Source organism: Symsagittifera roscoffensis, chromosome 9 (assembly GCF_963678635.1).
Source record: "Symsagittifera roscoffensis chromosome 9, txSymRosc1.1, whole genome shotgun sequence".
NCBI lineage: Eukaryota > Metazoa > Xenacoelomorpha > Acoela > Convolutidae > Symsagittifera > Symsagittifera roscoffensis.
Window position 1 is genome coordinate 32,473,324 of NC_087070.1, and position 12,832 is coordinate 32,486,155.

The 12,832-nt window shown below is 36.6% G+C and overlaps 3 protein-coding genes across 3 annotated transcripts in view; 1 reads left to right on the forward strand and 2 right to left on the reverse strand.

Moving 5' to 3' along the window:
* Positions 1-12,832, reverse strand: part of LOC134854647 (uncharacterized) — a 350,978-nt gene that overhangs the window by 268,810 nt on the left and 69,336 nt on the right. The gene's annotated exons all lie outside the window — the stretch shown is intronic.
* The window catches only part of LOC134854648 (transmembrane protein 208-like), a 412,118-nt gene that overhangs the window by 147,218 nt on the left and 252,068 nt on the right, over positions 1-12,832 (forward strand). The window lies entirely within an intron of this gene.
* On the reverse strand, positions 309-2,723 carry LOC134854443 (lathosterol oxidase-like). Its single transcript, XM_063870694.1, has 3 exons — positions 2,329-2,723; positions 1,702-1,858; positions 309-1,019 (listed from the first exon to the last, which is right to left on the reverse strand). The coding sequence occupies exons 1-3, from the start codon at positions 2,584-2,586 to the stop codon at positions 427-429; spliced, it is 1,008 nt and encodes a 335-aa protein (XP_063726764.1). The 5' UTR covers positions 2,587-2,723; the 3' UTR covers positions 309-426.

Below are 12,832 nucleotides of genomic sequence, written 5' to 3' on the forward strand. Positions count from 1 at the left end.
ACACGGGATTTCATGGAGGTAACGGAGCCTTTGTTCATATGTAAATTGTAAAAGAGATTAGGGAAGGAAACAGAAGCGCTATTATAATGTATGGTGGTGCATTTCCGAGAAGAAAAAAAGCGGTTAATTTCTAATTAAGATGAGCGGTTTCAAGGAGTACGAAGAGTGCTCATTGCTTTTTTTTTAGCTTGGGGGCAGAGCTGTTATCCTCTCGCAGGATCATTAATCATCCTCATACTTAAGTTCTGTGAAGAAAGGTTGTGAAAGGTCATATTGAAATCTTTATACAAAATAATAGTAATCATTCATTCAAATACTCGGGTTATTCAATCAAATGCAAACCTATGGTAAATCGATGTTCCATTCAGATTCAGTCCTATAATTATTGATGCCATGTATTACAGAGTTCGAATTACTCTTTGAAGCTTATGTTATTCTTCTTTGAGTCGTCAAAATGCTCAGTTTCCTGCACAGTTTTCGGTGCTTCAGTTCGTCCAGTTTCGGAACTGCGGTTCTCGGTAAATCGGCCGACAACACACGATTTAGTAGCTTCTTCTTCGCTTCCAAAAGAGGAGTCGGCTGAACGGCGAGAGTGTCCAAGAACATGAACTCCGAGTTCCAAGTCGGGAAGCGACTCGTACCGCAAACGACGTCCCAGAAAGTGGAAATATGTCCGAAGTTCTTTACGAGAAACTTATGATGACCCGAATGAAAAGCTGAACCGACGAGATACTTCTGGAATTTAGTGCAGACGTCAAAATATCCCTCGTGTACTCCGAAAGCGGACAGGTGTGAAAAGACGAGGAGAGTCATGAAGGTTATCAGGTGCATGGGGAACAGATAGCAGCCAGCCATATACGGAAGTCCGGTCATGAAGCTGTCGAGGGGGTGGAAGGCGTAGCTGGCAAAGGGGGTGGGGATGACGAACTGGTGGTGTCGTTTGTGCACGTGTCGGTACATGATGGGCAGGTGGGCGAAGCGGTGCCACCAGTACACTTCAGCGTCCGCAATCACCATTACTAGAAACGAAAACATCTCAATAAGTTAGGGGCCTAAAGCTATTTTTGCGCTCAGAGACGTCTGAAAAAGGACCATAAGGTCTCATGGTCATCTCTCAGGCTTAGGTTAAATGGTTGTGAAAGCAGTTTTATAACAACCATCAGGGTTATAGTAGTCCGAAAACAGTTTATTATTCTTTAAAAATTTCCTAATAAAAGAAGCTTTAGATTTCTCCTAAATTACTCTTAAATTATCAAGAATCAGGCTCAAATTAATAGATTTTTACTCGGTTCGGAATTGAGAGTAAAACATAGTCGAACTTAAAAGTTGAGCGTACGTCATGAATTGGCTTAGAGCTTTAGGACGTCATTCATAATATTTTTCCTAAGGATAAGATTCATACAAAATTGACGAATGCAAGTATTTTAGATGCTTGTTCTGTGATGGGATGTCTTTCTTTCGCCCCTATCAAGGAGCGCAGATCCTAAACGTCCTTGACCTTTTGACCTTTTGAGTTTTTGAGTTGTAAGTGGAAAGAACTGGCCTCATTAAAAACCAAGATCAAAACCATGAAAAAGCTTAGAAAGACCTTACAAATTTTATGCAAGCCTCATTTCGTACATGTTTAAAATTCCTCGCATAGATATTCTCCCAATGTTGGAATATTGTGGGTTTTTAAATCAGTTCTCAATTTAAACTCACTGATGAAGATGACAGCCGCTTCTTGTGCGAATGAGGGGTCCCTACAGCAATGGAGTCCAGAGTAGCCCAGACGCATGGGCGCCCACAGCACTATGGCCATAGGAGGGGTCCATAGAAGTGTGCCGAAGGACACTTTCAGTTCACGCCAGATCTGGTTCTGAAAAGTGAAATAAAATTGAAATAATCGACAAGATTATTGGAATTAACGAAAAACAGTTGCAGTAACTGAGCAAAGTTTCGTTAGTTAAACTGAATGAATAAAAAAAATCTTTCAATTAATGAAATCAAAACCATTCTGTTTGAATTTTTTGAAAAATATTCCAACTTTCTGTTGATAATTAGGTACTACTATTCAGTTCTCTTACTAAGTGTTACATTATGAAACAAAAAACAAAACAATTTAATCAATTTTTGCGCAATTTGAAAATTTTTGCTATGCAATGCATAAAATATATGTGCTGTGTTCGGAGAACAACATTTCTAAAAGAATTAAAAGTTAGGCTCAGATACTTTTCTCACGATATAGTTTTTGATGAAGCTGATATTTTTGGCATTTTTAATTTTAGTGTTTTTTATTCTAGTCGCAGTGATACACTTAATTTCCGGAATATCTTTGTTAGTTTTTACCTTCAGAAACAGAGCATGGTTCAACTGTTTCTTGTCGTAAAAGTACTCGAATCCAAACCAGGCTGAAATCAAGTACAGACACGTGAATAGGATCGTGAACAAAGCCCAGTAGAATACAAACAAAATCGGACAAAAAATCGAATCTTGAATAAATGTTTCCCAGCAAAACGAGACGTCGTTTAGAGAATAGCCGAACAAAGCGGTTTCGAAACGATTCACGAAGTCTCGAACCCCTGTATTATCGCCATAACTTTGCATATCTTGAAGAACTGACAAACAAGTTTGTTTATTTTTGAGGCTTCTTTCAAAGTTCAAATTTTTAGAGGAGCGTTAGACACTGAAAATTGGTGGAAATGTTGAAAAGTGATCCTTTCTGAAATTTTAAATTAAGTTCGGGTCTCCTTTGCTCCAAATTATTGTTTAAATTTGTTGCTTTTGTTTAGCAAGACAGGTGTGAAAACATGTGTTAAATTGGTTTGTGAGGTGAAGCTAAATCTATTTTTTATTGATTCAATTCAAAAATAGTAAGTATGTTTTGTGATAGCATTAGCAATAGAACCCGGGTTCATTGGAAATTTCGAAACTTCAATCGAAATTTAGTTCAACTGATTGAAACACATCCCAATCAAAAGAAAACGATACTGACCTATCTGAATTCAGTTCGCAGTGAATTCGTCAGAACCTAATGAAATTTAGTTCAAGTTCTCATTTTTTGATATAGTTCCGATTGTTCAGCTCCCAGTTTTTAGGGTCACTCAGGGTCACTCAGTCACGTCGATTTTTCAGGGGTGGTTTAGTTAAAAGGCGGTTTCAAAGCTTTAACAATTTTCAATTACCACAATGGTATGTGCCCAATCTGAAAGTCAGCAAAAAAGTGCTGCGAGGATGACATGATTGGTTTCTCGTGAAGCAAAAAGTGAGTTTAACAAGCTCGCCGATATATACACTCGACATGTCATATAATAGTATTATAAATAAAGATGTGCGACTGGGTTATTCAAAAACACCCTTGTTATAATTGACCCTTCAGTGAAAACTTTTATAAAATAATGAAAAGTTTATTGTAAAATTTTAAATATTATTACTACTTTTCTAGGTGTTTGTTTATTAGTAAATCAAAAAAAGATCTGAAATATTTCAAAAAACGTGTCACCGCTACGACAATTTTCTACTAAATTTTTGTACTAAACTTAACTGAGACCTCGTGACCGAATAGAATTGCAGGCACATGCAGAGCAGAGTCCTATCAAATTCCTGTCAAACGAAATACTGAAGCTCCAAACTCTGGAGGTTTTTGTAATTCACCGTAACTTCAAAGCTCTAACAAGACTTTTTCAATGAGGTAATTCGAAGCTGTCCTTCCAAGTTTTTTTGAATTATTTTTGTTGAGTGCTAAGATTTATTCATCGCTGTTTACCATCAAGTTTCTTTTTTGATTTTTTCTAAACAACTATTCGTACTTTCCCTGATTAGATATAAAAATTCTATAACTGTCGCCAAAAAATGACTGAATCTCCACTGTTTCTAAGTGTATTAAAAAAGAAGAAATATTTTTGTTAAAAACAGGGGCGGATTTAGGGGTTTCTCGAGAGGGGCGGGGGTTCTGGGTCGGCAAGGGGTCGAATCCCTGAATGGGGTGGGGTCGCGTCCGCCCCTCCCCCTAAATCCGCCACTGGTTAAAAGCAGTAGCGGATTTAGGGGGCGGACGCCCCCTTTTAGGGATTCGCCCGCTGACTACCCAAAGGATCCCCCTTTGGTGCTATTTTAATACCTTCGTTTTTGTTTTGCTGACCCTGAAGTTTTTGAAAAGGCAATAGTTTATATTGCTTTTGAGGGGGGAGTGCGCTTAAAAGCTTAAAAAAACCCAATTTTTTGGTCAAAACTGTCCAAAAAGGGCCTAAAAACGCCTTTTTTGACATGTTTGTTTCAAAAACTCGCCTGTAGAAAATTAAGCATAAGCAGGGTCTATTTAGTGATTTGGGAGCGCTCGGAAAATCAATTTGGTTGACAAAAACTTCGAACATTTTTTGAAAATCCACCCCTCTCGAGAAAACCTCGATCCACCCCTGGTTAAAAGAGTGTTATTTTTATCAAGGTCTCAGAAGTTCTGAAATTTGATTGCTATTAATTGCACTCTCATATCACAAATTAATAAAAGCTATTTATTAAAACTGAGTTCGCTAACTTCACACAAAAATAAGGTCATGCAAGGTCAACTAGTTTTGATAAATAATTATTCTGGAGCATAAAAGGTCATTCGGTCAAACAGTTTTTGGAATTGCATATCTTTCCGGATTCGATTCAGCAGATGTAACAAAAGTATATTTGTATAAAAAGAAAAATATTGAAACCCAAGCATTGGTCTTAAAAAAGTAGAAAAAAGATTGGTTCAAAATTAGAAAATAATAGAAATAAAATTGTGTAGAGAGTTATTTATAGATTTTATCCGGAAAAAGATAAATGCGGTTATTTACTATGTACCAGAGCAAAGAGAACACCACCTGTAACTTTATTGGTTTCTATAAATCTCTAAAAATATCAAAATATCCGATGACAAAAAATTTCCAGTTGCGCCATGAAGCTTTCTTTTATAACCTTTTATAGTGACCTCAGTTCAACCCTCATTATAAATTATCATGCGGTTTATGCGAAATGGAAAGGATCTTTCAAAGCAAGTAAAAATAATTAGCCATAGACCAGAGAGCTTTTCAGATTTCCAAATTGATATCAACCTCTCAAAAATCGGTGCTTTTTATCTTCTAATTAAAAGTTTTTTTTTCAAATCTGACAAGAGTTATCCATCTGTTGCATGTTTAAAAACGGAGTTAAATTTTGACAATTATTTTCCAGATTTTGAGAAATTTAAATTGAAAAATTCACAAAAAAACTGTGGCCTAGAAAGAGGATCCATGGAATCACCTTCGTCGTAAAATTTCATTGCATCATAAATTTCTTTATTTTACGTAAATTTCTGTTTATGGCGACAAACGGCTTCTTGCAAGCACAAGTTTAATCAAGTTTAGAAAGCAGATGATTACAAATTCCAGATAGAACCATGAACGAAAATACTGAATAAACCAGCCGAATTATACACCATCCGAAAGTTATGTTACCGAGTATATAACCCAGTCAAAAATTAGTTCATTTGATTTAAACTTTCGTAACTGTTACATAATTTTTAGAAAACCCTAGTGTAACATTTACGTCTTTTTGGACCTCTGAATGGGTAAGTGGCATAAAATTTTATTGGTTCAGATACCACAGTCAAATAAAACAAGCACAGGCGATGATCTAAATTTTGATTATGAGGCGCTTTCAAAAATTTGTTAACATATTTTTTGGTCAAGTTAACATATTCTTTTTCCCAGCTGTCCCAAGACTGCCGGCGGATTTAGGGGGGAGGCGGGTGCGCCAATATATACTTATTTAAACTTGATTTTTTGGTCAACACTTTCCAAAAAAAAACTTAAAACGCCTGTATGGCCTGTTTTTTTCTAAAATTTGCCTGCAGCGAAGAAAATTTGGTCAAAAAAAGGTTTTTATAGTGTTTTGTTAGAGCTCGGAAAAAGAAAAGCCAAATTGGGTCGACCTAAAAGCCAGGTCAATAAAATTTCGAAAAAAAAACTTTTAAAATCCGCCCCCTCCTTGAAAAAATCCTAGATCTGCCTCTACCCAAAACACTATGAAGACCCTATTTTGTCCGCTTTTGTAGAACTTTCTGCACTCAGGGGTGAATCTTCAGGCAAAAAAGTTGACTAATATATTCAATTTTCTTGACCCATATAACCATGAGAATGGATTTTTTGTTGTAATTTTATCAATTTTTTTTCAATATTCAGTTCTGACTCTATGTTGTTTATGACGAGGGTGATTCCGACAAGAACACCTCTGACAAGCATTATGATTGCCTGAATAACAACACCTCAAAATAAAATTTTCTTTAGAATTTGTCTTTACCCAGATACACCAGCAGCGAATTTAGGTGAGGGCGGGGGGGGGGGGGGGTGGGGTGACGCCCGCTGCCTCCTAAGGAATTAGACACCCTGACGACCCAAAGGGTCCCCCTTTGTACTATTTTGAGATATCCATTTTGATGACCGACACTAAAATTTTTCTAAAGGCGACTTTGGCGCCAATATATACTAATTTCGAGGGGAGAGCGCGCGCCAAAAAAACGCGCAATTTTTGTTCAAAATTTTCCAAAAAGTGCCTAAAAACGCCTTTTTTGCCTTGTTTTTTAAAAGCTTTGCCCGCGGTGCAAAAAATATGGTCTAAATTGTTTCTGTACAGTAATTTAGAAAAGCTCAGAAAATCAATTTAATCAGCCTAAAAAAAGGTTGATTAAGTTTTAGAAATTTTTTGAAAATCTGCCCCGCTCAGATTCTTTCACTTAAAATCCTTGCGTAAATCCTAGATCCGCCCCTGGTCAGATACTTTCACTTAAAATCCTTGCGTAAATTATGAAAGTTTACCCGGTTTTGGATTGCTAAAAACACAACAAAAAATGTTTTTTTTTTTTTTCGTTCGGTTTAATTTGGAAACGAAAAAAAAAACAATTGAATCGTGGCTAAAGTTTTGCACATTGAAAAACAAAAGGCAGTACAATTTTTTAAATCTGACTTGCGTACCAGAGTTTTTTAAATCATTTTTGATTTTAATAGATTTTCAGGGTCAAAATTAATTGATTAAAATTGATCAAAAATGGATTGTAATCCTCTTTTTTGTCTTTTTGTCAAGTCAGTTTTAATCGGTTATAATAGATTATGAAAATTTGCCTAAGAGTTTAAAGCAGAGTGCAGTGCTTACAATTGCGATTAGAAAGCGTTATCAAACTAAAATATAGACTTTTTTCGGGTTAACAACTGGTTTAACAGGATACCTTTAATCACTTATATCTTGGTTCATAATGAGTTTAAACTTCTATGCATTCTCGGCAAACTTAGCAAGGAGGTAACGAATATGCCTGGGATGGAAAAGTATATGGATTCGAATCCGAGCACGTCCTATTTTATCAAATGGGAAATTTTTTCTTTAAAAAAATTGTCGGCCAATTATTTGTCTGCTTATCTGTTGTCCACTTAGTTGTCTCATCTTGAAATCATTTTTTGTTACGTGCTTTTTTAATGTTGATTTTACCATTGGATTTACAGAACCAGTTTTGTTTGTTTCAAGGGAAACACAACTTGAACACTCCCTTCTGCTCTCTCTTGTTCGCTGTATGATGCCCAACCTTTTCGTAATTTCTTTTTTTGTTATTACGGAAATTTATTTCCAAATACGTAGGAAAAATTTAATTAAAAAAAAAACTTCTACTAGTTTTTAAAAAAGGGGTCAATTGAAAGATCGCCAACTCCCCTGTGTGCCTGTAAACTGCCCGAGAGTCCTTCGAAAAAGTCAGTCAAAGGGGGAGTATTTGACGCATTTTCTTTTCGTTTTCTTGAAAAATACCCCTATCAAATAAAAGTGCTTCGTTTCAACGAATAAAACGGTTTCAAAAAACTCTCTGTTTGTGCGTATACGCCCAAATTTTTTACACATAAAGTTTTGGCCCTCGAAATAGTCAATTTTTTGATTTTTGACCGTTTCCTAAAGTTTTCAATATTTTCGAAAACTACCCTTCCATGCTTGAGATTCTGGGTTCATTTAAGTGAACGGGTTGTGATAAACTCTTCTGCTTATGTGGCTACTGCCGAGTGTTTCTGACATTCAAGTTTTTCCTCAGGTTTTCCTGGCAATTTTCAGGTTGCATTCAATCGAGAGATCCAGTTTTCAGAAGCTTAAGGGGTTGCAACCTGCTCTTTGCAGGAAAAAGAATTTTGGAAAACCTTTCGACCGCTTTTTAGAACTTTGACCGTTTTTTAGAAACGTTTGATATTTCTTTTTTTCTTAAAGTTTACACAATGAAATTGAGATGAAAAGTTCAACTGAAAGAACTGGTTGAGATAATGGGTCCTGGAGAAGCGTCAGCTTCTTTTTTTGTAAGAGAAATGTTATCTCATTGGGAAATGTGATTATCTCAAAGATTTTTACTCTTCTAACTTATTTTAGTAGAGAAACAGCTAAGGTTCTGGGCAAATTCCAATTTTTGAAATCACATATTTCGTGCCGTATCAGCATAAGAAATTCATTATATACCAAACACATATCTCCAGCTTTAGCTGGGTCCTTAGTTAATTTTTAAATAGACGCGAAATTTTTTGGTTCGTTAGTTTTTTAAGTTTTTTTTCTTATGTTTTTTTTGCTCCGCTTCGCATCTGTTTTTAAATATCGGCTGTTCATCTAGGCTTAACACTCGTGTTATAAAAAATTACAAAATGAGACTTACTTAAGCCGTTTCGAACTTTTCTCCTTCACACTTTTTTCTTATAAGACTTTTTAGTTTCTCAAGTTTTGATGACTTTTTGTTACACTCCATTATCCAGTTCACTTCCCTCTTTCTACCCCATCTTATGTTTAGCTTCGTTTGGACCGAGGGTGTTCAATTAATGAACGTAACGGCCAAACATTTTGATCACCCCAACTTTACGCTCATCACCCTTTCCAGCACCCACCTCCACCAACACACACTCATCTTTTTAACTCTCCCACACAACCTTCCACCTGTCCTCACCCACCTTCACGTTCATACCTTCCACGTTCATACCGCACAAACTTCCACCCAGTTCACCCCCCTCCAAGACTGTACTTCCCAACATTTTGGGGGGATAGGGTTAAACTGAGGGGATCAGTGTTTGGGCATTACATTCAGTAATCAACCCCCCTTGGTCTTAAAGGAAAATGAACATAAGATGGATAAAAAGGAGGGAAATAAACTGGATAAATGAGTGTAACAAAAATTCAGCAAAACTTTAGAAACTAAAAAAACTGTACTTGAAAAAAATGCGATCAAACTTTTGTCACGTACACTTAATCTGTTTTTCAAGTTACAAAAATATGGCCCATTGGACCGCTTGATTGCCTTCTCTAACAAAAAGTTCTAGGGGTCTCTTCCTTTTGATTTTCCTGGTTGTCTGCACAAAAATCGGTGCCTTAACCACTGTGTGTACTTTCAGCCTGAATAGGGGCGTACCTTCCTCCGTTATAGTTCCTTAGCTGTTTTTTTTTATTAGCAGGTGGCGTTTTTTATCGAAAGCCATCAGCAGTTGGTGTGCCTCCTACGCACGTTTTTTCCTAGTTCTATTAGTTTCAGGTCCATATTGTTTGTATGGTTATTGGTTGTTCCTGTTCTGCTTGTGTGGCCGTGTATTTTGCTTGCGACCGCGTGTTTTTGGTAGTCTCAATAGCTAGGGCAGTCTTTGGGCATGAGTGCTTTAGTGGAAATTTTGTTTGGGTCCGCGTTTTGTTGGTAGTTTCACTGGCTTGGGCATTTGTTGACCATCAGTGCATTAGCAGTGTTGAGCTTAGCATTATAAATAGCACTATTGAAATTCAGAGCTAATTTTTTGTTTGAAGCGTTTAGGATGAAGTCAACTAGCTGACGCTATTTTTCGCTCTTGTCGATCATTTTTGTTAGCGTTCCGCTCCGATTGGCTAATTTATGTTACACAAAACGGTCTAAACTTTGTAGCGTTGATATAAACGCGGTAAGCTTAGCAGTCACAGTTTTGTCGTCATCAATTGCTGGTAGCCTCTTTTTGACTGGGTTTCTGGAGATTTTGTCAATTTTTCCCAGTTTGAGTCCACTATTGTCAAAACTGAAAATCAATGTCGGTGAATATATTTTGCTATCATCGGTTGAACCGTTCTGATGCTAATTGTTGTAAAGATTTTTCTGTATAGATATCAATTGAAGTGATCTACCTATAAGCTACACTTAATACTCCAATTCGTTTGTAGAGTATGTTTCTTCACAGTTACTCAAAAAACGTGATGCGTATGAAATACGAATACCATTTTTACGCAAGTTTTGCTCCAATCCTTGTCCAAATCCAATTATTGAATTACTCCATTGCATTTGCACATTACTCCATTTACTCGGATTCGATCGAAGTGTATTTTTGGTTTTAACCGCAACCAGTCTGATATATTTTTAAAATTTCTTCCCATTCAATTTCCTCTTCCATTTTTTTTAAAACAACGATTCAAAAGGAACTGTTTTGGCCGTCAGGTTTGGGATATACTTTGGGATATACTTTGTTTTGACACCATTTTTTTTTCAATTGATTTTACGTTTTAGATAGTTGCTGATATTTGATTACCGGTGTTTTCTTTATCAGCGGCCATATCCAATCCGCATTGATTTCGAATCTTGGCTAATCAAATTTTAGCAGGAAAGTTTAAAGTTATTCAAGGAAATGGCCAGATTTTTGTTATTTAATTTCACTGACACGCATTTAGGCGCCGTTTCGTATTCGCGTTTTTGTCCTTTGGTCACCACTGAGATATCGTCTAAGAAAACAAACATTTTGTTGCAGTTTGAGTGAGTCAGTTGCTTTTTAGAACTCAGCTGAAAAATCTGTTCATGCATAGAACTCTGCTCGAAATTGGTAAGTCCCCGTCGCCTTCTCGCCTGTTAGACAGAAAATACTTTTCCTCTGCTTATCCTAACTAGTGGGTTTTAGCGTAAGTTGAAAGGTGAGACGAAGGTTTACAGCTGCCTTGATTGCTTTGGACTCGTTACCCAATAAAAATTCAAGTTTGATCGTCTATTAATTGTTTCTGTCTATTTGTTGACTTGGTTTGTTTGTAGGGCCAGTTTTTTGATTGACTTTTCAAAAATGTGGTTATGAATTGTTCGTCACCACATTTGTCCAACTTTTTTGGTATGTTTGCAATCAATGAGGTTTTTTCATGTCCTGCCACTGCTTGTAGACGTATGGGTACCCTGCACCCTTTCCGCCGAATGACTTAGTAGTTTTTTATAAATTCTTTTTTCGCCAAGTAATTTCTGGATCTACCAAATCTTCTGCAAAACCCTCGGCAATTATTACACCCATGCTGCAATTATCGGGTGCGACTCATGGATTTTATCGGTTTCCAGCAAAATTTGGAGTTTTGGTTTCTCTTGAGGTAGTTTGATTCCATATTTTGGCAATTGATTTCGCACTTATCTACTGGCTCTGTACTCGTCAACTACTATGAAGGGCACTGGCTGGACAACTCACCGCCTGATTCAATTGGGCTTATTAGTCTGCTCAATGGTCCAAGATATACTCATTTGAAGCTAGGCAAATTGTGTATTCCACTGAATTTTTGGTATTAATTTTCTCTTGTTTTCTCATAATCGAGAAGTTGTCTTGATTTAGAGTTTCCCATCGCTTCGTCTTCTTCCCGGTCCGTTTGTTGTTTTTCCGTTTTGTCGCCTTGTTCGTTAATGTAGTTTATAATCGTTGTGCGCGGCAGACTCTTAGAAAATGTTCTTTTCTTCAGCCTTTCGATTCTATTCTGTCTTTTGCTGGACCTGCTTAAAAGTGGCCTGCCGAGAATGCGTTCCGACATTTGTAGCAGTGCTTGATTTGTTTTGGCTCACCTGACTCGTTGCTCGTTCTTACGGTTGATTTCGGTTGCTTAATCAAAAGTTAGTGTATTCCCGTCCTTGAACCCTGCCGAACGGTATTTTGTTTTTCCTTTGGTTTACAAATCCCATTGGTTCCTGTTGTATGTTGGAAGTATTTCCTCGATGAGCGTGCGTGTTCTTGACTATGACGCTTCATCGTTTTGTTCACTTCAATCTCGTTCTGTTTTCCTGTGTCATTTACGTATGCTTCTCTAGGTGTCCTTGTGCTGTAAACTTGTCCCGGCCCATTCCTTATCGCGTTCTTCAAAATCTGTTTAGGGTAGTAGTTCGACTAATTCTGAATGAATATTTTCTATAATAAATTCGTTTTTTGTGTAATAATAATATAATAATAATAAATTGTTTCCAAACGATATCTAGTTACAAAGGTGTTTATAAAAATTTATAAATACAAATTAGAATCGTTTGGGAGAACACCATTAAGCCAACAAGGCCCGTTTTCAGGTGTCTCATTAAGCGGAGAACAAAAAAAATACTTAAATTCTTTAATCCAATGCAATGGATTTTCTACCGGTAACCATTTTTTAAACGTAAAACCTCTTTATTCGCACCTTTAAACCATTATCTATAAAAAAATTAATTTAGTTTTCTCAGGTAGTCTTGTCTACGCATAACTTAGAAACCAACAGAAACAAGTTCTACTTATTGATCAATAAAAAGTCTCAAAGCATGCCCAGTAAAATCGTATTTCCTAGAATGTAATCGATATTAAAATTATACAGTTCCGAGGCTATAATTTTTCTGGTGCAGCAGATTCTCCAATGAGAGGCATGGTTGTTTTTATCTGTAATTCTATCTTAAGTACTTTCTGCCGAAGCTGTTTGTATTCTTTCTGTCCTAAAAGAAGATGTATAAACGGGTTTTTCATGCCGGCCTCACCCATTGGCACTGAACCGTATAATAAACTCCTATGCTACATTCTCATCTATACGTTTTCGATTCTGATCCTTATCTCCTGGTTCTTGTTTTTGCTATCTCTCCTTTGTG

Coding starts and splice junctions, on each gene's coding strand:
- LOC134854443 (XM_063870694.1), bottom strand. CDS start 2,586: ATGCAAAGTTATGGCGATAATACAGGGGTTCGAGACTTCGTGAATCGT. Junction 1,859..2,328: donor ACCATGCTCTGTTTCTGAAG/GTAAAAACTAAC, acceptor TTCACTTTTCAG/AACCAGATCTGGCGTGAACT. Junction 1,020..1,701: donor AGCGGCTGTCATCTTCATCA/GTGAGTTTAAAT, acceptor TTTCGTTTCTAG/TAATGGTGATTGCGGACGCT.